Genomic DNA, 25981 nt, shown 5'->3' with positions numbered 1-25981 from the left:
GACAGAGAAGAGAAGGCTGTGAGAAGGGATCAGCCATCATATGCTAACCGACCTCCCTCCAGGACGACAAAGCGACAGCAGTGGCCCCAAGGTGAATACGACATAATCGCCGCGCACGAGTGGTGGCGGCCACTTCGATAGCAGGGTCAACGTTAGCCACTTCGTTAGCCAACGCATCGTAGACTTTTCATTAGCAGTCTGTACGTAGTGCAGTTACAGATCAACAGTCACTGCAATTCAGTTGACAGACTTTTGGTAATAGCGGTCGCTAAGATGAAAATTGTTACTTGTGTTTGTCTGTTCTTAAAAAGACTGATTATTTTGTATGTCGCCCTTTGTTTGCGACACATCTGCGTAATTGCAGTTGTGAATGATCATGTATGAAGGACTGCAAGAATACTCAGATTAAAGTTAAGTATTTGTACTTTTCTTGTTATAATAAAACTCATTAATATGAGTTGTTCGGTTGTTTGTCTAGCGAACAGAGTATGCAGGATTCCTTGACACAACAACATGGTGGAATGTACGAGTAACATGGTGCTGACGATATAGGAGCAATAACACAGTGACAACCTGTTAACGCTTACAACCCAGAGCCACCAAATGCCACAGGTTGTCTCTGTTTTGTTTTGTCATGGGTTTTTTTGTTCAAAAATGGTTCAAATGGCTCTGACCGCTGTGGGACTTAACATCTGAGGTCATTAGTCCCCTAGAACTTACAACTACTTAAACCTAACTAACCTAAGGACATCACACAGATCCATGCCCGAGGCAGGATTCGAACCTGCGGGTTTTTTGTGTTTTGCTGTTGCCATATACCTACCACGTCCTTTTATTGCAGGGATGTGTTAACATATTTTAACAGTGCCTCTTACAGAGTTTTTTTTTTATTCAGTGTTTTCAGGTAGGCGTTGCCGAAATTTTCTTTGCTTGTATGCTTATTTTTATTACTTGCATTGTCTGTTTACTGCATTTCCCTATTCCAAAATGAGCAACCCAATCTCCCATCCCCTGCTCAGGCACTTCAACTGCAAGAAATAGATGCAACGCAGCTAACACAGATGTTCCAGTTTCAACACAACGGATTACAACCCTTCTAAAAAAACACAGCACAGCAATTACTGGCCAACCAAGTAACAAACGCAGCGTGATCACTGGACCAACATGCAACAACTGTAGCTCCAAGTGACATACCGTCTTTTCCTCAGTTTAATGAAACAGAAGAGGAATGCCTCGAATGGTTGCAACAGTATGAATCCCACATCATTGCTCATGAAATATCAGGTACTGTGAAACTACATTACTTTTCATCAACGTTAAGAAGTGCAGTCTTTCGCCTCATTCAGAAATTTTCCCCTAACACCACCCTGAGTGGACTTTCCTGTGATCAAGTTGTAGGTTCCAGAATGATATTTTCGCTCTGCAGCGGAGTGTGCGCTGATATGAAACTTTCTGGCGGATTAAAACTGTGTGCCGGACCGAGACTCGAAGTCGGGTCCTTTTCCTTTCGCGGGCAAGTGCTCTACCAACTGAGTTAGCCAAGCACGACTCATGCCCCGTTCTCACAGCTTTACTGCCTTCCAAACCTTACAGAAGCTCTCCCGCTGACCCTGAAGAACTAGCACTCCTGAAAGAAAGGATATTGGGGAGACATGGCTTAGCCACAGCCTGGGGGATGTTTCCAGAATGAGATTTTCACTCTGCAGCGGAGTGTGCGCTTTCTTTCAGGAGTGCTAGTTTTGCATGGTCAGCAGGAAAGCTTCTGTAGATTTTGGAAGGTAGGAGACAAGGTACTGTCAGAAGTACAGCTCTGAGGACGGGGCGCGGGTCATGCTTGGGTAGCTCAGTTGGTAGATCACTTGCCCGTGAAAGGCAAAGGTCCTGAGTTCGACTCTCGGTCTGGCACACAGTTTTAATCTTCTAAGAAGTTTCATGTTGTAGATTCTTTCACTAACCACACACATGAAAAAAGTTTTGCATCACTCGGTTCCCAGAACTCTAGAAGATAAACGTTGACCGTGGATACTGTATCACAGACACAGTCCCTTTGACTGTTCAGAGATGTCACTAAACCCACCCAAAATGTAAATAACTATGCATGAGCAGCGCCTATTAGGCGGAGGGGGTCCAACAGCCGATCACTTTCAGTCATTCCACCAGGAAGGAGGTACACGGCACGTGTCGTTTGTAGTTCAGCCATGCCTAGACGGTCAATACCACGGTTTGATCGCGTTCGCATTGTTACTTTGTGCCGGGAAGGACTCTCAATAAGGGAAGTGTCCAAGTGTCTCGGAGTGAACCAAAGCGATGCTGTTCAGACATGGAGGAGATACAGAGAGACAGGAACTGTCGATGACATGCCTCGCTCAAGTCGCCCAAGGGCTAGTACTGTCAACGTCTATCATCTAGAGTTCTGGGAACCAGGTGATGCAAAACTTTTTTCATGTGTGTGGTTAGTGAAAGAATCTACAACCAGAAACTTCCTAGCAGATTAAAACTGTGTGCCGGACCGAGACTCGAACTCAGGAGCTTTGCCTTTCGTGGGCAAGTGCTCTATAAACTGAGCTACCCAAGCACGACTCAGGCCCCGTCCTCAAAGCTTTACTTCTGCCAGTACCTCGTCTCCTGCCTTCCGGTACATACGGATTATGGCTCGGAGAAACCCTGACAGCAACGCCACCATGTTGAACAATGCTTTTCGTGCAGCCACAGGATGTCGTGTTACTACTCAAACTGTGCACCATAGGCTGCATGATGCGCAACTTCACTCCCGGCGTCCATGGTGAGGTCCATCTTTTCAACCACGACATCATGCAGCACAGTACAGGTGAGCTCAACAATATGCCGAATGGACTGCACAGGATTGGCATCACGTTCTCTTCACAGATGAGTGTCGCATATGCCTTCAATCAAACAATCGTCAGAGACGTGTTTGGAGGCAACCCGGTCAGGCTGAATGCCTCAGACACATTGTCCAGAGAGCCGGCCGGAGTGGCCGTGCGGTTCTAGGCGCTGCAGTCTGGAGCTGAGCGACCGCTACGGTCGCAGGTTCGAATCCTGCCTCGGGCATGGATGTGCGTGATGTCCTTAGGTTAGTTAGGTTTAATTAGTTCTAAGTTCTAGGCGACTGATGACCTCAGAAGTTAAGTCGCGTAGTGCTCAGAGCCACTTTTGAACCATTCTCCAGAGAGTGCAGCAAGATGGAGGTTCCCTGCTGTTTTTGGGTGGCATTATATGGGGCCGACATACGCCGAAGGTGGTCATGGAAGGCGCCATAATGGCTGTACAATACGTGAATGCCCTCCTCTGACCGATAGTGCAACCATATCAGCAGCATATTGGCGAGGCATTCGTCTTCATGGACGACAATTCGCGCCCCCATCGTGCACATCTTGTGAATGACTTCCTTCAGGATAACGACATCGCTCGACTAGAATGGCCAGCAAGTTCTCCAGACATGAACCCTATCGAACATGCCTGGGATAGATTGAAAAGGCTGTTTATGGATGACGTGACCCACCAACCACTCTGAGGGATCTACGCCGAACCACCATTGAGGAGTGGGACAATCTGGATCAACAGTGCCTTGATGATCTTGTGGATAGTATGCCACGACGAATACAGGCATGCATCAATGCAAGAGGACGTGCTACTGGGTATTAGAGGTACCGGTGTGTATAGCAATCTGGACCACCACCTCTAAAGGTCTCGCTGTATGGTGGTACAGCATGCAATGTGTGGTTTTCATGAGCAATAAAAAGGGCAGAAATGATGTTTATGTTGATCTCTAGTCCAGTTTTCTGTTCAGGTTCGGGAACTCTCTGAAACGAGGTGATGCAAAACTTTTTTTGATGTGTGTATTATGACCAACAATTGAATGTGATGGCAGCTAGGTACCAATTCTTTCATTGCAACAAAAGGTCAGAACAAACTTATCGTGCTTGTAGTGCTTTGTATTCAGATGTTATGTTGCATGATGTGAGTGTGTACAATGTAACTTATGTCAAACTTTGAGAAAAGATTTTGAAACAGTCAGATCCTCATTTCATCACTTAGTGCAAATTCCAGATCAGTATGATTCAGGTGCCGCAGCGGCCGATAAATCTGAGCAGCCACCAATTTGTTAGGTTGAGTAGTCCCTTGCTCACAACCAGTCCAGTAGGCAGCAACAGCATGTGTGTGCCAAGCTGTATAAACTGTTTGTCATGCCCTCAGTGCCTTTCAAAGCACAAATGCCAAGACTGCCCGAAGAAATGTCACGTACAGTCCGTATCTTTGCAATGGAACAAACATGAGAATTCTGCCCACTCACAAAAATCTAGTCACAAGGCCCATGTCATAAATGCAGTGTATTCAAAGCCTGATGCAGGCATTCGCAAAACTAGCATGCAAATAGTTTCTTCAGTGATACACTAATCCCACAAACGTTTTATTCATTTGAATATTAGTGGAAAATGTTTGAAATTTCAGTTGGACACTGGTGCCTCCGTTACATTACTGAATCGAAACACATATGAACCGTTAGGCTCTCCATGCCTGTCTAAAACTAGCACACACCTGATGGCTTACAATGGACAAGACATTCCCTTTCTCCAAAAATGTATTTTGCCTGCCACGTAGCGCTCGCATACGCGTACTGTGAATTCCCCTGTGCTACAGTCAAGCGATTGTGAGAACATATTTGGCCTTGATTAGTTTGATTTGTTTGGCTTTCAAATTCAGGACAATGTGTTGTCTATGACCTCATTCAATGCCAAAAGTAGTGTAGCTAGCTTCCTGCAAGAATTTCCTGGACTCTTTTCTGAAGGTTTAGGCAAGGCTAACAATTTTGTTGCACATATTACTATGAGAGACAATGCCGAGTCGAAATTTTGCCAGGCCAGAACAGTTCCCATTGCATTAAGGGACAAAGCAGCTGCTGAACTTAAAGAATTGCAAGATACCGGAGCTATTGCGCCCGTAAAAGCTAGTTAATGGGAAAGTCCACTGGTTTTTCTCCCCAAACCTGCAGGTCGCATTTGCCTCTGTGTTGACTTTAAGTCTATAGTCAACCCACAAACTGTGATTGATACGTATCAATTGCCACGCCCAGAGGCTCTCATGGCCGGATTAGGCGCGGGTTGCTACTTTTCAAAACCTTATTTGCGTGACGTATATCTTCTTTAAATATTTGAGTTTGCATTTTGGCAGTGCTTCCGCACTCGCCATTTTCCAACGGTATTTGGAACAGCTGAAGGCTCAAGTACCACACTGTTCAAACTGATTGGACGATACTGCCGTAGCAGAACACATTGCAAATTTGCGTGCTTTGGTTCGTGCGTTATCTGATGCAGGACTAAAGTGTAGATTGGCCAAGTGTCATTTTTATAAACGTGAGTTGCAGTATCTTGGTCATGTCAAACAGTCAGGGTGTACATCCCGTTCAGTCACGTTTGTTAGCCATACGTGATCTGCCAGTTCCTTGCAGTGTCACAGAATTGCAGTCATTTTAGGGAACATTAACTATTATGTTCGGTTCATAACGAATGCTGCACAAATCGCAGCTCCATTGCATCACTTGCGTCAGAGGAACGTCCCCTTTGATTGGACAGATGAGTGCCAATAAACTTTTCAAAAACTTCAAGATGCATGGCTCAGTGATCGATGCTTAGTTCACGCTGATCCTGACAAAGCAGCTGTGTTTCAAGTTGACGCTTCCTCTTGCGGAAGACAGGCCTACTGCTTTCGCATCAAAAGTGTTGTCCAAACCTTAGTGTAAACTATTCACAAATAGAGAGAGAGTCATTGGCTACTGTGTATGGTGTCACCTAATTTCACCACTATTCTACTTAGTAACGGATCACAAGCCATTTCAGTCCTTGTTTCATATGATGATGCCGGTTCCTGTACGAACTGACCAAAAATTGCACAGATGGGCTTTGTTGTTGTCTCAGTACCAGTAAGAGATTGTGTATCGTCCGGCAGTTCAATATTGTAATGCGGACGCACTTCCACGTCTTCCGACTGGCCCTGGTACAGACTTTGATGCTTCTTCCTCCAAACTATACGAAAATTGCACAGGCCACGGAAACTGATTCAGATATGAATATTTTGCTCAACTACATTCGCACATCTTGGCCTCGCTCATTTCATAGTATAAAGAACTCTGTAGTGCGCCGATTCTTCTCACTTCGGCATAGCCTCGCTATGTGGCAATGTGGGATTCTTGTTCACAATGATAGTGGACAGTCACGTGTGTTGATCCCCAAAGTTTTGCAAAAAGAAGTGTTGCAGTTACTTCATCAAGGACACTGACGGATTGTTCGTACGAAATAGTTAGCGCGTAGACCGCGTCGACACTGTACTTGGCAGGGTATTGACACCCAAATAGAACAGATGACGTCTCAGTGTCTTCCACGTGCGGAAAATCAGTCCGCTCCGCCACCAACATGCTGTGCTTCAAAAATGTTCAAATGTGTGTGAAATCTTATGGGACTTAACTGCTAAGGTCATCAGTCCCTAAGCTTACACACTACTTAACCTAAATTGTCCTAAGGACAAACACACACACCCATGCCCGAGGGAGGACTCGAACCTCCGCCGGGACGAGCCGCACAGTCCATCACTGCAGCGCTTAAAACCGCTCGGCTAATCCCACGCGGCATGCTTTGCTTGGCCTAAGTCTCAATCATCAAGGCAACGTGTGCACAGAGACTTTGCGGGTCCTTTTTGGAACATTTGTTGGTTGATTGTGGTAAAGTATTATAGCAAGTTTCCTTTTGCTGTGCAAATGAACTCAACAACGTCACGTTCACTGTTCAAGCGTTGTCCCCTATCTTTTGCCTCGAAGGATTGCCTGAAGTCATATTGTCGGACAACGGCCTTCAGTTCACGTGAAATGAATTGGAAACATTCTGTGAACACAATGGCAACCAGCATCTAACTAGTGCGCCGTTCACTCCAAAGTCAAACGGCGAAGCGGAACGTTTTGTCAGAACCTTCAAGCAGCAGATGGCCAAACTTCGCACCGCATACACCAGGGATCGAGCATTGCAATTGTTTCTCGCCTCCTATCCTACGTATCCACGAGATGGACCATCGCCGGCGGAATTGCTTTACGGCCGCCGCAATCGGACACTACCCCGCCTGCCCCACCCTCCTCAACATCCGGCGCAGAAGGAAGGCTGCAAGCATCGCTTCGCGCCGCATGATATTGCGTTTTTCAGGGTTTTTAGCAGCAGCGGTAGACGGTGGGAGAGTTCCTTCGGCGACTTGGCGCTTGCATGTATCTCATTTCAGGCCCAGACGGATTGCAGCGCCGACATCACAATCAAATTCGTCACTGTCGTATGCACGGTGATCCTTCAGTATCTCTCCCCCCTAAATTCAATGATCCCGAGGACAGTGGGGCCACAGCAGCCACCAGAGGGTGTAATCACGACACGGCGGGCCGACTCCATGAAGACGGAGCCCTCGTGACCTCTGCCTCCTTTCGTCCTACCGACGCCTTCTACATCTTGGTATGGGCCTCAGGAGGTGGGACGTTTCCACCACAGTGAAGGCCGGATGATGATGTACGACTGGAAGTCTGACGTCAGCTGCAGCCACAGCTGCCGGTCCATCAGAGCGAAGAGCGACCACGCACCTCCCCACCCCCACCCCCACCCCCCGACGTACCCTTCCCTAGCCCCTCGTTGTCATGCTTCATATACGACGACAGTCCGTCGCTTTGGAGGGGAGGAATGTTATGGTTGCCGGCCGCGGTGGTCTAGTGGTTCGAGGAGCGCAGTCCGGAACTGCAGGACTGCTACGGTCGCAGGTTCGAATCCTGCCTCGGGCATGGGTGTGTGTGATGTCCTTAGGTTAGTTAGGTTTAAGTAGTTCTAAGTTCTAGGGGACTGATGACCACAGCTGTTAAGTCCCATAGTGCTCAGAGCCATTTGAACCATTTTTTGAATGTTATGGCGTAAAGTCTGCACCGGCACGCCAGGCAGCAACGACAGAGACGAGAAGGTTGTGAGAAGAGGTCAGCCAATCGCACACCGACCGACCTCCCTCCAGGACGACAAAGCGACAGCAGCCGCTCCTAGGTGAAGACTACATAAGCCCCGCGCCCGACTCGTGGTGGCCACTTCGGTGGTGGTGATTGTTGGGATGTTTAAGGGGGACTAAACAGCTAAGGTCATCAGTCCCCCACTCCAAAAACAGGCGAGACATAAATGCACGAAGCAGGTAAAACCCCAAGAGGAAGGAGACTCCCCCCCAGGCCCTAAAAGAACACAAATGCGGTAACGAACACTACAGACACGAAGAGTACAGATGAACACCAGACAAAAGGAAACAGAAGAAAAGAAGATGGCCGGAGACTGATTGACTGACCACGACAACAAAAAAGGGAAAGAGTCAACCAACCGAGTACACACTAAAATCTGCAACCAAACATGAGAGACTCGAGGACAAGAGAGACACAAAGGGAAAGGAGCAGGACCTCCCTAAATGGAACCATAAAAAGAACTACCACGGATAAAATTTAAAACGTCATCAGCCATGGAGGCATTGTCGCTTAAAACCAAAGGCAAAGTGCCCGGGAGATTAAAAGACTGCCGGAGGGTGCGCAGTCGGGGACACTCTAATAAAATGTGGGCGACCGTCAGCCGGGACCCACACTGACACAGGGGGGGATCCTCCTGACGCAAAAGATGGCCGTGCATCAGGTAGGTATAGCCGATGCGCAGCCGACACAGGATTACAGAGTCCCTGCGAGAAGCCCGCAGGGAGGAGCGCCACACATCGGTCGTCTCCTTGACAGCCCAAGCACCTTACGGGGCAACACCAGCTGCTGATTGTGAGCCGTAAGGCCGATCTCCAAAGCTGGGGCGTCGATCGCCCCTTTGGCCAGCCTGTCAACACGTTCGTTCCCTGGGATGCCAACGTGACCTGGCGTCCAAACAAAGACCACCGAACGACCAGAGCGGGTAATGGTGGAAACAGACTCCCGAATAGAGGACACCAGAGGAGAAGAGGGATACCAGTGGTCGATGGCCTGGAGGCTGCTCAGGGAGTCACTGCACATGACGATGGACGTACCTGAGCAGGAACGCATATGCTCAAGAGCACGCAATATGGCCACCAGCTCTGCAGTAAAAATACTGCAGCCAGCCGGCAAGGAGCGCTGTTCAACATGGGCAGCGTGAGCAAAAGCGTAGGCAGTGCGACCATCAACCAGGAAACCATCAGTGTAGACAGGCTCACAGCTCGGAAATGAGGCGAGGAGCGCAAGAAAACGGCGATGGAGGGCCACAGGCGGAACCGAGTCCTTGGGTCCCTGTGCCAAGTCCAGACGGACGGACGGCCGGGGCAAACACCAGGGAGGCATAGGTGCACAGACCCGGAAGGGAGGCAGAAGAGGGAATGAGCCCAGTTCCGACAGCAGGGACTGGACGCGGACAGCTATGGAAAGCCCAGACCAAGGTCGCCGTTCGGGCAGATGGAGGACCACGGCAGGGAAAAGCAGGCGATGATTGGGATGGCCAGGCGAGCAATGCACGTGGACAGCATAGTCGGCGAGCAGACGATGGCGGCGAATCCGCAGCGGGAGAACCCCGGCCTCCACCAGTAGACTATCCACGGGGCTGGTACGGAAAGCACCAGTTGCAAGCCGAGCCCCACAGTGGTGTATGGGGTCTAACAACTTCAACACTGAGGGTGATGCAGCCCCATAGGCCAAGCTCCCATAATCAAGCCGGGACTGCACAAGGGCTCTGTACAATCGCAGCAGCGTGCAGCGATCTGCACCCCAAGACGTGTGGCTAAGGCAGCGGAGGGCGTTGAGGTGCCGCCAGCATTTTTGCTTCAGCTGAGTAATATGAGGAACCCATGTGTGCCGGGCATCAAACACGAGTCCCAAGAAGCGGCAAGTGTCCACCACGTCAAGCAGGTGGCCGTCGAGGTAAAGTTCAGGATGAGGTTGGACCGTCTGACGCCTGCAGAAGTGCATAACTCGAGTCTTGGCTGCAGAGAACTGAAAACCATGAGTCAGAGCCCATGAGGCTGCCTTGCGAATGGCGACTTGCAGCCTGCGTTCGGCGACTCACGTAGTCGTGGAGCTAAATGAGATGCAGAAGTCGTTGGCATACAAAGAAGGAGACACCGACGACCCCACGGCTGCAGCCAGACCATTAACCGCCACTAGAAGTAAGGAGACGCTCAACACCGAGCCCTGCGGGACCCCATTTTCCTGTATATAAGATGAACTAGAGGCGGCACCGACTTGCACCCGGAAAGAGCGGCGCAATAAAAAGGTTTGAAGAAAAGCCGGGAGCTGACCACGAAGACCCCACTCATGTAACGTAGCAAGGATGTGATGCCTCCATGTGGTGTCACACGCCTTCCGCAGATCAAAACATACAGCAACGAGATGCTGACGTCGGGCAAAGGCCGTATGGACAGCAGATTCCAAATTGTCCGCTGCAGACCGGCCCCGACGGAAGCCACCCTGGGATGGAGCGAGGAGACCGCGCCTCTCAAGGACCCAACACAAACGCCGCCCCACCATACGTTCGAGCAATTTGCACAAAACGTTGGTGAGGGTAATGGGACGATAGCTGTCCACCGCCAGTGGGTCCGCACCGGGCTTCAAGATTGGGACAATAACACCCTCTCGCCATTGCGACGGGAACACGCCTTCGCTCCAAATGCGATTAAATATCGCGAGAATGTGTCTCTGGCAGTCCCTGGAGAGATGCTTCAGCATCTGCGCGTGGATGCAGTCTGGTCCTGGTGCTGTATCAGGGCAATCGGCGAGGGCAGCGAGGAATTCCCTCTCGCTGAAAGGAGCATTGTATTTTTCAGAACGACGCGTGTGGAATGAGAACGGCGTCCGCTCGGCTCGCTCCTTTAGAGAGCAAAAGGCGGGGGGATAAGACGCAGTCGCAGAGCTCTTAGCAAAGTGCGCGGCAAGCCGTTCAGCAATAGCGGCAGCGTCCGTGCAGACAGCGCCGTCCAAGGAGAGCCCAGGGACACCCATAGGGGTCTGGTATCCATAAATCCGCCGGATCCGGAACCACACGACCGAGGGGGAGACATGGGAGCCCAAGGATGAGACATACCTCTCCCAGCACTCCTGCTTACGCCGTGCAATAAGACGACGGGCGAAGGCACGGAGACTCTTAAAGGCGATGAGGGTCTCCAGAGATGGGTGCCGCCTATGACGCTGGAGAGCCCGCCTACGGTCGCGAATAGCCTCAGCATTCTCCGGCGACCACCAGGGGACAGCCTTCCTCCGAGGGAGGCCAGAAGAACGGGGGATGGAAGCCTCGGCCGGTGAAATGATGGACGTGGTTAAAACACGAACCAACTCGTCAATGTCACCCTGTGGGGGAGACTCAATGGTTGCAGCGGAAGTAAAAGCCAGCCAGTCAGCCCTGTGGAGAGCCCAGCGGGGCAGGCGCCCAGAAGAATGACACTGGAGCAGTGACAAATAGATGGGAAAATGGTCACTACCACACAGGTCAGGATGCACACTCCAGTGGAGGGATGTGACAAGTCCAGGGCTGCAAATAGAGAGATCGATGGCCGAGAACGAGCCATGGGCCACACTGAAATGCATGGGAGCACCGGTGTTCAAGAGGCTAAGTTCGAGCTGAGCCAACACATGCTCCACGGCCCGACCGCGGTCATCGGAGACAGTCCCACGCCAGAGAGGGTTGTGGGCATTGAAATCGCCCAGAAGCAGCAAAGGTGGCGGGAGCTGAGCCAGCACCACAGCCAAGACATGTCGGGGGAGCTCCCCATCCGGAGGAATGTAAACAGAGCAAACAGTAATAGCCGGCGAGAGCTCAACCCTGGCAGCGACTGCCTCTAAAGGCGTCAGAAGGGGTACTGGCGAGCTACAGACAGAGTGGTGAACAAAGAGGCATACCCCACCTGACGCTCGTTGACAGGCAGCGCGGTTCTTATAGTATCCCCGATAACCGTGAAGGGCGGGGGTCTGCATTGCCGGAAACCAAGTTTCCTGCAGAGCAATGCAGAGAACAGGGGAAACACTCAGAAGCATCCGGAGCTCAGGCAGGTGGCGGAAATAACCGCCGCAGTTCCACTGGAGAATGGAAGCAGGAAGGGACTGGGAGGGCGTGAATGCTACTAAGAGGCAGACAGCGCCTCAGAGCCAACCGCCGCCACCGGGGGAGAGTCAGCTGAGTCCATAGGAGAGGCCCCCAAGGGTTCCGTGAGGGGGAGATCCGCGGCAGAGGCGAGGGTCTCCACCTCATCCCCGGAGCCAGGACTATGTACAGCAGGCGGTACTGAAACCGCCGGAACGTCCTTCTTCTTGGACACATTCCGTTCCTTCTTCTCACGTCGGCCCTTAGGGTGAGAGGGCTGGGAGAGCTTCTCTGAAGGAGCGTCGGAGGCTGACGACGACGCAGAAGCCCTACGACCAGCAGGTGGCGGAACCTTCAGCCACTGGCTGACATCCGGCTGGGTAGGAGAAGAAACGGAGGAAGGGAGAGCCCCGAGGGACCCCTTCCGCGAGAGAGGAACCGGCAGAGGCAACGCCAGCGGAGAAGGAGGGGGAGGGATCGAGCCCCCCGGTTTTCGAAGAGATGTCACTCCCGAAGTAAGCGTGGGGGAAGCGACAGAAGAGGGTTTGCCCCCAACTGCTAAGGGGGCAACAGAGGAAGGCTTGCCTCCAGGCACGAGGGGGGCAGACAGAGATACACGGCCCCGAGGGCCCACTGATGGCGGCACAGATGAGGCGACAACCGTCGCTCGCGTGGGCAACGATAACGTGGCTGCAGCATAAGATGTTCGAATGGAATTAGGATACAACCTTTCATATTTCAGTTTTGCCTCTCGATAAGTAAGCCGGTCCAGAGTCTTAAATTCCATGATCTTCCGCTCCTTATGAAGAACGGGGCAATCCGGCGAGCATGGAGAGTGGTGCTCCCCACAGTTGACACATACAGGCGGAGGCACATATGGAGAATCGGGATGAGAGGGGCGTCTGCAATCTCGACATGTAGCGCTGGATGGGCAACGGGAGGACATATGACCAAACTTCCAGCACTGGAAGCACCGCATCGGGGGAGGGACGTATGGCTTGACGTCGCAACGGTAAACCATCACCTTGACCTTCTCGGGCAAGACATCACCCTCGAAGGCCAAGATAAAGGCACCGGTGGCCACCCTGTTAGTCTTGGGTCCTCTATGTACACGACGGACAAAATGTACACCACGTCGTTCCAAGTCGGCTCTCAGCTCGTCATCGGATTGTAACAAGAGGTCACGATGGTAAATAATCCCCTGGACCATATTTAAGCTACTGTGGGGAGTGACAGTAACAGGGACATCACCCAGCTCATCACACAAGAGCAACGCTTGTGACTGGGCTGGGGAGGACGTCTTGAGGAGGATGGACCCATTCCTCATTTTAGACAACCCCGCCACTTCCCCAAACTTATCCTCCAGGTGTTCCACAAAAAACAGAGGCTTCGTCGTAAGAAAGGAGTCACCATCAGTCCTGCTGCAGACAAGGTATTGCGGTACGTAAGGCTCCCGCTTGGCACTGGATCGACGTCCCTCCCATGGCGCAGCCAACGAGGGGAACGACTGAGGGTCAAATCGCAGCATCAAAGTCTACTCTACCTCGCTTAGAGACGCTGGTGGCCGTGCGACCACCAGCTTGGTGTGATTTATTGCGCTTCATTGCGCCACATCCGCCCAGATGCCACCTACTCCGAACGAGGGCTCTCCCCAAGGGCGCCACCCAGCCAAAGCAACGGGTACCTGGCCGATATCCCGTTGTCCGGAGTCCCCGTGCCCCAGACAAGATGGGCACATACTCCTTGGCATGCATGGGGAGGAAACAGCTCTGGCATCTGTAGTGCGATCCCCGCGTGGTCAGGGGGCTACCACCAAGAGGGTACATGACGACCCCACCACAACGGACTGGCTACCGTGCTAGATTTTAGGTGTTGAAAGGGTCCACAGTTGTCGTGGGCGCTACGAAGAAGAGTGCGCACAAGGCGAGAAGGAGACAACCCAGAAGATGTTGGCCGTAGTCCCCCCCACACGACAATAGGTAACATGCAAGATGGTGGAGCATGATGGACCAATAGAAAAACACCACGTAAGGTGTCCTTCCCCAAATGGCACGCACTAACAACGGAAATTTGGAAAAAAAAAAGGAGGTCAAACCCAAGAGGGGACCATCACAGAAGGCCGAAACGTTTGAGACTCCTTTTAGTCGCCTCTTACGACAGGCAGGAATACCGCGGGCCTATTCTTAACCCCGAACCCGCAGGGGGATGGCCACTTCAACGTTAGCCACTTGGTTAGTCGAAGCATCATAGCCTTTTCATTAGCGATCTCTACATAGCACAGTTACAGATCAGCAATCACTGCAGTTCAGTTGACAGGCTTTTGTTAGTAGCGGTCGGTAGGACCAGAAGTGTTACTTGTGTTTGTCTATTCTTCAGAAGATTGATTATTTTGTATGTCGCCATTTCTTTGCGACAAATCTGTGTAATTACACTTGCGAATAATCATGTATAAAGGACTACAACAATTCTCAAATCAAAGTTAAGTATTTGTACTTGTCTTGTTGTAATAATACGAGTTTTTTGTTAGTTTGTCTAGCGAACCGAGTACGCAGGATTCCTAGACACAACATAACTTATATGAGGTTACCTTAACAGAGAAGATGTACAAGAAGTGTAAATGACTGCTTGTAACACCTAAGATGTATTTTGGTAGACAAGTCTGTCAATTCATGAACTACCTTTCGATATTGCTTCTCTCTGTAATACGTGAATCAGGTATGACTGGTCATCCTAAATATATCCAAACGAAGAATATATCGAGATGCGGTTTTAGCCAAGTTTCTGTGGATAATGTGTCAAATAGTCTGACGAACGCAAGATATTTTTAACATGTCCTTCTGCGGGATTAAGTAACCGACTTTTAAGAAAATGTCACTGTGTTATTTTTTCTGTGGCGTTGGAAAGAGCTCTCTAACAGCACTTCTAGTGTGACATGGGTTGAACATTGGATTTCGTCGTGCCATTAAAACCACATACTGATGATGTCTTCAAATGGTTTCTTGTGGTCGACCATGAACTGGCCTACTGTCAATGTCTTCTGTTAATCGGAATCGAAGCGAAACCTTGACATGACAATATATGAACACTCAACTCTGCTAAGAATGTTGTCTATGTGTGACCCATTTCAAAGCAGGTGGATATTCTATAATGGGAAACATTCTCAGTTTTTTCTCCACTCCACAGGCCACAGGGTGGTGAGAGGTGGTATATACGTAGTTCAAATGGTTCAAATGGCTCTGAGCACTATGGGACTCAACTGCTGAGGTCATTAGTCCCCTAGAACTTAGAACTAGTTAAACCTAACTAACCTAAGGACATCACAAACATCCATGCCCGAGGCAGGATTCGAACCTGCGACCGTAGCGGTCTTGCGGTTCCAGACTGCAGCGCCTTTAACCGCACGGCCACTTCGGCCGGCGGTATATACGTAGTTATCAGAAACAATTCATCATTCTATTCGCAAATGGTAGAGAGAAAACGCAGGCACGGTAAAGATATCAGGCGTCTAAAGGGAAGCTTACCGTTATCTTTACTTCACTTGTAGTTTTAATTATGTAGTAATCATTTCCTATATAACCAGAAAATTTCTAGTTTGTGGGGAAATCTTGGTCGTTATTTACAAAGATGGCTGCCTTATTTTCTTCCGACCTTCCTGTTCTATGGTTTAAGTCTTATCGTATTTGGGTACCTGAGACAAAATGACGTTCTCGAAGACCAACGACATGAATTCTGAAAATAGTGATCATATGAAACATAATTCAAACTATTTAAAGACGATGTCCCTTGAGTCATGATCAGAGGGAGTTTTCATGACAGTGAGAATGCAGCACAAACTAGGCGGAAAATCACTCAGTACCTCTTTGCTCTACAGATATGTGACATCGCGTTACTTTTCACGTAGTGTGTGAATGACTAGGTGAACATATTAGCTGTATTATCAGATTTTTCCTAGCAACCCAATTGAAAACGACAAAATGTTATCCGATATATATTACAATAATACGCAGTAAGCGCTCAACAAAACATGAGCCGAGAGCAAATACTGTCAAGTAATTGTTACAGTTGACGATTGCGTAAGTCTGAACGTTATGAAATTCTACAATTTACTAATATTTGGATTTACCGTATATTGTTAACTACTGAAGTCATTCTGTCCCGGTATGAAATCACAAACATCCATGCCTACAGTGATCTCCTACAGATTTGCCGCTTCACCGTCAAAGTATTGATGTATGTTACTCGTCTGTAGTACAATTACTACTCACCAGGTTCAGCGTTCGTAGGCTGAGGTGGCTGTACTGGTCCTTCTGGAGTCTGTGGGGCCTGACCTCTGTTCCTCTGTGGATCAGGGCCGCGGTTGGCAGCACCATCTGTTTCTGAAAAAGAAACAAGGCTTCAACACTTCAAAGTGGTTTGCCAGAAACACCCATCTACAATAAGAAAGAACACGAAGAGTGATCATATGACACATTAAACAGAGCAAATTATCATGAGGACTGTTGTTCGCGCTGTTCGAATGCGTGAAGTAAAACATCCATTATCCTATCGCAGCTATGAATTGCTTTTTGTAGAATTCTGTTGTATTACACAAACATCTGTATATGTAGGGCGACTAGCAGCAGCAGCAGTAGTAGTAGTAGTAGTAGTAGTAATAATAATTTACTATAAATCAGTAAACCCCCGATTCTTGAAGGACTCGAATCTCATGTATAAGAGAGCTCTAACGTTTAATTACTTTACAAATGAGTTAAGGTGTTAAATGTTGGACTTTAAGCACAGAACCGAGAAAAATCTGCAGCTAAGTTCACAAAGTATGGTTTTTGTCCAAAGTAGTTTAGGGCACTCATTATGATACGTTTCATGTGCAGAGTCTGGATACTTTTCGCTCCGTTTTAAGCGCAAGCTAGTTTTTCAGGCACCTCAGATTTTTGACGTCATATCTGCTGACCTATGTGTCGTATAATGATATAATTTTACAGGTGGATGTAGCGTATATGTGGATATTGTCTGCAAACCGTGTTGCGAAGAAAGTCGACAATCAAGCCGTAATAAAAGCAAAGAGAGTTCCACTCCAAGTTTAAACGCAGCCAAAACCTCTCAGACAAACAGAAGCTAAACGATGTCAAAGTTAGCGTAAGGAGGGCTATGCGTGAAGCGTTCATTGAATTCGAAAGTAAAATTCTATGTACCGACTTGACAGAAAATCCTAGGAAGTTCTGGTCTTACGTTAAATCAGTAAGTGGCTCGAAACAGCATATCCAGACACTACGGGATGATGATGGCATTGAAACAGAGGATGACACCCGTAAAGCTGAAATACTAAACACCTTTTTCCAAAGCTGTTTCACAGAGGAAGACCGCACTGCAGTTTCTTCTCTAAATCCTCGCACAAACGAAAAAATGGCTGGCATCGAAATAAGTGTCCAAGGAATAGAAAAGCAACTGGAATCACTCAATAGAGGAAAGTCCACTGGACCTGACGGGATACCAATTCGATTCTACACAGAGTACGCGAAAGAACTTGCCCCCCTTCTAACAGCCGTGTACCGCAAGTCTCTAGAGGAACGGAGGGTTCCAAATGATTGGAAAAGAGCACAGATAGTCCCAGTCTTCAAGAAGGGTCGTCGAGCAGATGCGCAAAACTATAGACCTATATCTCTGACGTCGATCTCTTGTAGAATTTTAGAACATGTTTTTTGCTCGCGTATCATGTCATTTCTGGAAACCCAGAATCTACTATGTAGGAATCAACATGGATTCCGGAAACAGCGATCGCGTGAGACCTAAATCGCCTTATTTGTTCATGAGACCCAGAAAATATTAGATACAGGATCCCAGGTAGATGCTATTTTTCTTGACTTCCGGAAGGCGTTCGATACAGTTCCGCACTGTCGCCTGATAAACAAAGTAAGAGCCTACGTAATATCAGACCAGCTGTGTGGCTGGATTGAAGAGTTTTTAGCAAACAGAACACAGCATGTTGTTATCAATGGAGAGACGTCTACAGACGTTAAAGTAACCTCTGGCGTGCCACAGGGGAGTGTTATGGGACCATTGCTTTTCACAATATATATAAATGACCTAGTAGATAGTGTCGGAAGTTCCGTGCGACTTTTCGCGGATGATGCTGTAGTATACAGAGAAGTTGCAACATTAGAAAATTGCAGCGAAATGCAGGAAGATCTGCAGCGGATAGGCACTTGGTGCAGGGAGTGGCAACTGACCCTTAACACAGACAAATGTAATGTATTGCGAATACATAGAAAGAAGGATCCTTTATTGTATGATTATATGATAGCGGAACAAACACTGGTAGCAGTTACTTCTGTAAAATATCTGGGAGTATGCGTGCGGAACGATTTGAAGTGGAATGATCATATAAAATTAATTGTTGGTAAGGCGGGTACCAGGTTGAGATTCATTGGGAGAGTGCTTAGAAAATGTAGTCCATCAACAAAGGAGGTGGCTTACAAAACACTCGTTCGACCTATACTTGAGTATTGCTCATCAGTGTGGGATCCATACCAGATCGGTCTGACGGAGGAGATAGAGAAGATCCAAAGAAGAGCGGCGCGTTTCGTCACAGGGTTATTTGGTAACCGTGATAGCGTTACGGAGATGTTTAATAAACTCGAGTGGCAGACTCTGCAAGAGAGGCGCTCTGCATCGCGGTGTAGCTTGCTCGCCAGGTTTCGAGAGGGTGCGTTTCTGGATGAGGTATCGAATATATTGCTTCCCCCTACTTATACCTCCCGAAGAGATCACGAATGTAAAATTAGAGAGATTAGAGCGCGCACGGAGGCTTTCAGACAGTCGTTCTTCCGGCGAACCATACGCGACTGGAACAGGAAAGGGAGGTAATGACAGTGGCATGTAAAGTGCCCTCCGCCACACAACGTTGGGTGGCTTGCGGAGTATCGATGTAGATGTAGATGTAGAAAGTGTTGCGCCTGAAGTTTGACTATGAACAGCAAAAACGTAGGAACCGCTAAACTTTTTTCCTTTCATCATTTTGTGGTGTGTGTCAGAAATAAAAATTCTCGTAAGAGTTTCATAATATGTGTAAGTTTTGTTGGAAGTTCCTAAGTGCTCTCATTCTCAAATACTGGCTGAATATACTGCGGAACTTGGGCCCCGTCAGTTACGCTGCCTCAAGACAAACACGCAGTTTCTAACTTTTTTACTTGCCTTACTGAGGAAAAATGTTAACTTTACAAATGAGTTTTACCTGTTAATAAGTAAATAATGTAGCACTTGAATTTTTAAATTCGGTCGATAAATACGCTAAACATTGAAAATCAAATATTTTGGCGCTAGTAATCATTAGCTAGGCAATCTGCAAATGGTAGTGAGATATGGTATAGCCGTTTACTAATGTATCTTTATATTAGGGAACGATTGACAAGAATGGGGGAAAGAAATACAGTAGAAGAAGAATGGGTAGCTTTGAGGGATGAAATAGTGAAGACAGCAGAGGATCAAGTAGGTAAAAAGACGAGGGCTAATAGAAATCCTTGGATGACAGAAGAGATATTGAATTTAATTGATGAAAGGAGAAAATACAAAAATGCAGTAAATGAAGCAGGCAAAAAGGAATACAAACGTCTCAAAAATGAGATCGACAGGAAGTGCAAAATAGCTAAGCAGGGATGGATAGAGGACAAATGTAAGGATGTAGAGGCTTATCTCACTAGGGGTAAGATAGATACTGCCTACAGGAAAATTAAAGAGACCTTTGGAGAAAAGAGAACCACTCGCATGAATATCAAGAGCTCAGATGAAAACCCAGTTCTAAACAAAGAAGGGAAAGGAGAAAGGGGGAATGAGTATAAAGAGGGTCTATACAAGGGCAATGTTCTTGAGGACAATATTATGGAAATGGAAGAGGATGTAGATGAAGATGAATTAGGAGATATGATACTGCGTGAAGAGTTTGACAGAGCACTGACAGACCTAAGTCGAAACAAGTCCCCGGGAGTAGATAACATTCCATTAGAGCTACTGACAGCCTTGGGAGAGCCAGGCCTAACAAAACTCTACCATCTAGTGAGCAAGATGTATAAGACAGCCGAAATACCCTGGACCTCAGGAAGAATGTAATAATTCCAATCCCAAAGAAAGCAGGTGTTGAAAGATGTGAAAATTACCGAACTATCAGTTTAATAAGCCACGGATGCAAAATACTAACACGAATTCTTTACAGTCGAATGGAAAAACTGGTAGATGCCGACCTCGGGGAAGATCAGTTTGGATTCCGTAGAAATGTTGGAACACGTGAGGGAATACTGACCATACGACTAATCTTAGAAAGGGGCATGAAAGGGAAGCAGTGGTTGGGAAGGGAGTGAGACAGGGTTGTAGCATATCCCCGATGTTATTCAATCTGTATATTGAGAAAACAGTAAAGGAAATAAAAGAAAAATTCGGGGTAGGAATTAGAATCCATGGAGAAGAAATAAAAATTTTGAAGTTCGCCGATGACATTGTAATTCTGTCAGAGATAGCATAGGACTTAGAAGAGCAGTTGAACGGAATGGATAGTGCCTTGAAAGGAAGATAAAAGACTAAAATCAACAAAAACAAACGAGGATAATAGAATGTAGTCGAATTAGATTAGGAAATGAGACGCTTAAAGTAATAAATGAGTTTTGCTATTTGGGGAGCAAAATACCTCATGATGGTCGAAGTAGAGAGGATATTAAATGTAGATTGGCAATGACAAGGAAAGCGTTTCTGAAGAAGAGAAATTTGTTAACATCGAGTATAGATTTAAGCGTCAGGAAATCGTTTCTGAAAGTATTTGTATGGAAGTGAAACGTGGACGATAAGTAGTTTAGACAAGAAGAGAATAGATGCTTTCGAAATGTGGTGCTACAGAAGAGTGCTGAAGATTAGATGGGTAGATCACATAACTAATGAGGAGGTATTGAACAGAATTCGGGAGAAGAGAAATTTGTGGCACAACTTGACTAGAGGAAGGGATCGGTTGGTAGGGCATATTCTGAGGCATCAAGGGTTCACCAATTTAGTATTGGAGGGCAGCGTGGAGGGTAAAAATCGTAGAGAGAAACCAAGAGATGAATACACAAAGTAGATTCAAAGGATGTAGGTTGCAGTTGGTACTGGGAGATGAAGAAGCTTGCACAGGATAGAGTAGCATGGAGAGCTGCATTAAACCAGTCTCAGGACAGAAGACCATAACAACAACAACAGATTCTGACTGCCTTGATTCGACGTGCTATCCTTCCTCGCAAATAATTTACATCACGAAGTTTCAGGGAATAAGCAATTTCTTTTCATGGCTCTTTACAAAATAATCCGATGGACGTACATCCGGATTCCGCCGTGCTCACGCAACAGGCAATGGTGGTGGTGGTTGTTGGGATGTTTAAGGGGGGACTAAACAGCTAAGGTCATCAGTCCCCCATTCCAAAAAAAAGGCGAGACGGAAATGCACGAAGCAGGTAAAACCCCAAGGGGAAGGAGACCCCCCCCCAGGCCCTAAAAGAACACAAATGCGGTAACGAACACTACAGACACGAAGACACCAGACAAAAGGAAACAGAACAAAAGAAGATGACCGGAGACTGGTTGACTGACCACGACAACAAAAAAGGGAAAGAGTCAACCAACCGACTACACACTAAAATCTGCAACCAAATATGAGAGACTCGAGGACAAGAGACACACAAAGGGAAAGGTGCAGGACCCCCCTAAATGGATCCATAAAAAGGACTAGCACAGATAAAATGTAAAACATTGTCAGCCATGGAGGCATCATCGCATAAAATCAAAGGCAAGGTGCCCGGGAAATTAAAAGACTGCTGAAGGGTGCGCAGTCGGGGACACTCCAATAAAATGTGGGCGACCGTCAGCCGGGACCCACACCGACACAGAGGAGGATCCTCCTGACGCAAAAGATGGCCGTGCGTCAGGTATGTATGGCCGATGCGGAGCCCACACAGGACAACAGAGTCCCTGCGAGAAGACCGCAGGGAGGAGCGCCACACATCGGTCGTCTCCTTGACAGCCCGCAGTTTATTAGGCATTGTCAAGCCTCGCCACTCAGCAGACCACATCCCAAGCACCTTACGGCGCAACACCAGCTGCTGATTGGGAGCCGTGAGGCCGATCTCCAAAGCTGGGGCGTCGAGCGCCCCTTTGGCCAGCCTGTCAACACGTTCGTTCCCCGGGATGCCAACATGACCTGGCGTCCAAACCAAGACCACCGAACGTCCAGAACGGGCAATGGCGGAAACAGACTCCCGAATAGAGGACACCAGAGGAGAAGAGGGATAGCAGCGGTCGATGGCCTGAAGGGTGCTCAGGGAGTCACTGCACATGACGATGGACCTACCTGAGCAGGAACGCATATGCTCAAGAGCGCGCAATATGGCCACCAGCTCTGCAGTAAAAATACTGCAGCCAGCCGGCAAGGAGCGCTGCTCAACATGGGCAGCGTGAGCAAAAGCGTAAGCAGTGCGACCATCAACCAGGGAACCATCAGTGTAGACAGGCTCACAGTCCGAAAATGAGACGAGGAGCGCAAGAAAACGGCGACGGAGGGCCACAGGCGGAACCGAGTCCTTGGGTCCCTGTGCCAAGTCCAGACGGACGGACGGCCGGGACAAACACCAAGGAGGCGTAGGTGCACGGACCCGGAAGGGAGGCAGAAGAGGGAATGACCCCAGTTCCGACAGCAGGGACCGGACGCGGACAGGTACGGAAAGCCCAGACCTAGGTCGCCGTTCGGGCAGATGGAGGACCATGGCAGGGAAAAGCAGGCGACGATTGGGATGGCCTGGCGAGCAATGCACGTGGACAGCATAGTCGGCGAGCAGACGATGGCGGCGAACCCACAGCGGGGGAACCCCGGCCTCCACCAGTAGACTATCCGCAGGGCTAGTGCGAAAAGCGCCAGTGGCAAACCAAACCCCACAGTGGTGTATGGGGTCTAACAACTTCAACACTGAGGGTGACGCAGACCCATAGGCCAAGCTCCCATAATCAAGCCGGGACTGCACAAGGGCTCTGTACAATCGCAGCAGCGTGCAGCGATCTGCACCCCAAGACGTGTGGCTAAGGCAGCGGAGGGCGTTGAGGTGCCGCCAGCATTTTTGCTTCAGGTGAGTAACATGAGGAACCCATGTGAGCCGGGCATCAAACACGAGTCCCAAGAAGCGGCAAGTGTCCACCACGTCAAGCAGGTGGCCGTCGAGGTAAAGTTCAGGATGAGGGTGGACTGTCTGACGCCTGCAGAAGTGCATAACTCGAGTCTTGGCTGCAGAGAACTGAAAACCATGAGTCAGAACCCATGATGCTGCCTTGCGAACGGCGACTTGCAGCCTGCGTTCGGCGACGCCCGTAGTCGTGGAGCTAAATGAGATGCAGAAGTAGAAGTCGTCGGCATACAAAGAAGGAGACACCGACGACCCCACGGCTGCAGCCAGGCCATTAATGGCCACTAGAAATAAGGAGACGCTCAACACCGAGCCCTGCGGGACCCCATTTGCCTGTATATAAGAGGAACTAGAAGCGGCACCGACTTGCACCCGGAAAGAGCGGTGCAATAAAAAGGTTTGAAGAAAAGCCGGGAGCTGACCACGAAGACCCCACTCATGCAACATGGCGAGGATGTGATGCCTCCATGTGGTGTCATACGCCTTCCGCAGATCAAAAAATACAGCAACGAGATGCTGACGTCGGGCAAAGGCCGTACGGATAGCAGATTCCAGCCGCACCAAATTGTCTGTGGCAGACCGGCCCCGGCGGAAGCCACCCTGGGATGGAGCGAGGAGACCGCGCGACTCAAGGACCCAACACAAACGCCGCCCCACCATACGTTCGAGCAATTTGCACAAAACGTTGGTGAGGGTAATGGGACGATAGCTGTCCACCGCCAGTGGGTCCGCACCGGGCTTCAAGATGGGGACAATAAGACCCTCTCGCCATTGCGACGGGAACACGCCCTCGCTCCAAATGCGGTTAAAGATGGTGAGGATGTGTCTCTGGCAGTCCCTGGAGAGATGCTTCAGCATCTGGGCGTGGATGCAGTCCGGTCCTGGTGCTGTATCAGGGCAATAGGCGAGGGCAGCGAGGAATTCCCTCTCGCTGAAACGAGCATTGTATGTTTCAGAACGACGCGTGTGGAACGATAATGGCGTCTGCTCGGCCCGCTCCTTGAGAGAGCGAAAGGCGGGGGGATAAGTTGCAGTCGCAGAGCTCGTAGCGAAGTGCGCAGCAAGGTGTTCAGCAATGGCGGCAGCGTTCGTGCAGACAGCGCTGGCCAGGGAGATCCCAGGGACACCCATAGGGGTCTGGGATCCATAAATCCGCCGGATCCGGGACCACACGAGCGATGGGGAGACACGGGAGCCCAGGGATGAGACGTACCTCTCCCAGCACTCCTGCTTACGCCGTGCAATAACACGACAGGCGAAGGCACGGAGCCTCTTAAAGGCGATGAGGGTCTCCAGAGATGGGTGCCGCCTATGACGCTGGAGAGCCCGCCTACGGTCGCGAATAGCCTCAGCAATCTCCGGCGACCACCAGGGGACAGCCTTCCTCCGAGGGAGGCCAGAAGAACGGGGGATGGAAGCCTCGGCCGGTGAAATGATGGACGTGGTTAAAACACGGACCACCTCGTCAATGTCACCCTGTGGGGGAAACTCAATTGTTACAGCGGAAGTAAAAGCCGGCCAGTCAGCCCTGTGGAGAGCCCAGCAGGGCAGGCGCCCAGAAGAATGACACTGGGGCAGTGACAAGTAGATGGGAAAATGGTCACTACCACACAGGTCAGGATGCACTCTCCAGTGGAGGGATGGGACAAGTCCAGGGCTGCAAATAGAGAGATCGATGGCCGAGAACGAGCCATGGGCCACACTGAAATGCGTGGGAGCACCGGTGTTCAAGAGGCTAAGTTCGAGCTGAGCCAACACATGCTCCACGGCCCGACCGCGGTCATCGGAGACAGTCCCACCCCATAGAGGTTTGTGGGCATTGAAATCGCCCAGCAGCAAAAAAGGTGGCGGGAGTTGGGCTATCAGAGCAGCCAGGACATGCTGCGCGACAGCACCATCAGGTGGAAGGTAAATACTGCAGACGGTAATAGCCTGAGGCGTCCACACCCGAACAGCAACAGCCTCTAAAGCTGTTTGTAGAGGTACAAACTCGCTGTGAAGAGAGTTAAGGACATATATGCAGACGCCACCAGACACCCTCGCATAAGCTGCTCGGTTCTTAAAATAACCCCGATAGCCACGGAGGGCGGGGGTTCGCATTGCCGGAAACCAAGTTTCCTGCAGAGCAATGCAAAGGAAAGGACGACGGCTGATAAGGTGGTGGAGCTCAGCTAGATGGTGGAAGAAACCGCTGCAGTTCCACTGGAGGATGGTATTAGCCATGGATGGGAAAGGCGTGAAGGGACTGGTGAAGCAGATTACGCCTCCGGGGCCCCTGCTGCTACTGAGTCACCACCTGGACAACAGCTATCTATTGCATCCGAGGGACTGGTGAGATCCATGTCCTCAGCGGACGCCAGGATCTCCACCTCATCCTCAGACGCAGAACTTGTAGGAAGCGGTGGAATGGGTGCCACCACAATGTCGGTAGCCTTGGGGAGTTTCTTCTTCTTCTGCTTCTCGCGCTGTGACTTTGGTGGCTCAGGCTGGGAGGGTGTCACTGGGTCAGTCTCAGGGACAGACGACGACCGTGTGTCCCGACGACCAGGGACCGGCGGTTGTTTAAGCCACTTGCGGATTTCGGCCTTGGTACCGGTCGGAACTTGGGAAGGGAGGTCCCCAAGGGACCCCTTCCTTACGAGAGTAGCCGAAGAAGTCTTACGCTTCTCCAGCTGGGAAGGGGGAACCGATGTCCCCGATGGTTGGGGGTGTGGTGCTCCT

The 25981-nt window shown here is 49.5% G+C and overlaps 1 protein-coding gene across 1 annotated transcript in view; it reads right to left on the bottom strand.

Moving 5' to 3' along the window:
• The window catches only part of LOC124556184 (basic salivary proline-rich protein 1-like), a 146996-nt gene that overhangs the window by 55885 nt on the left and 65130 nt on the right, over positions 1 to 25981 (bottom strand). Inside the window, exon 3 of the mRNA XM_047130179.1 lies at positions 16346 to 16456. Within this exon, the coding sequence (XP_046986135.1) occupies positions 16346 to 16456 (111 nt within the window). The remainder of the gene's footprint in view (positions 1 to 16345; positions 16457 to 25981) is intronic.

Source organism: Schistocerca americana, chromosome X, assembly GCF_021461395.2.
Source record: "Schistocerca americana isolate TAMUIC-IGC-003095 chromosome X, iqSchAmer2.1, whole genome shotgun sequence".
Taxonomy (NCBI): Eukaryota; Metazoa; Arthropoda; class Insecta; order Orthoptera; family Acrididae; genus Schistocerca; species Schistocerca americana.
The sequence above is the reverse complement of the archived record's forward strand: the minus strand, read 5'-3'. Positions and strand labels throughout refer to the sequence as shown.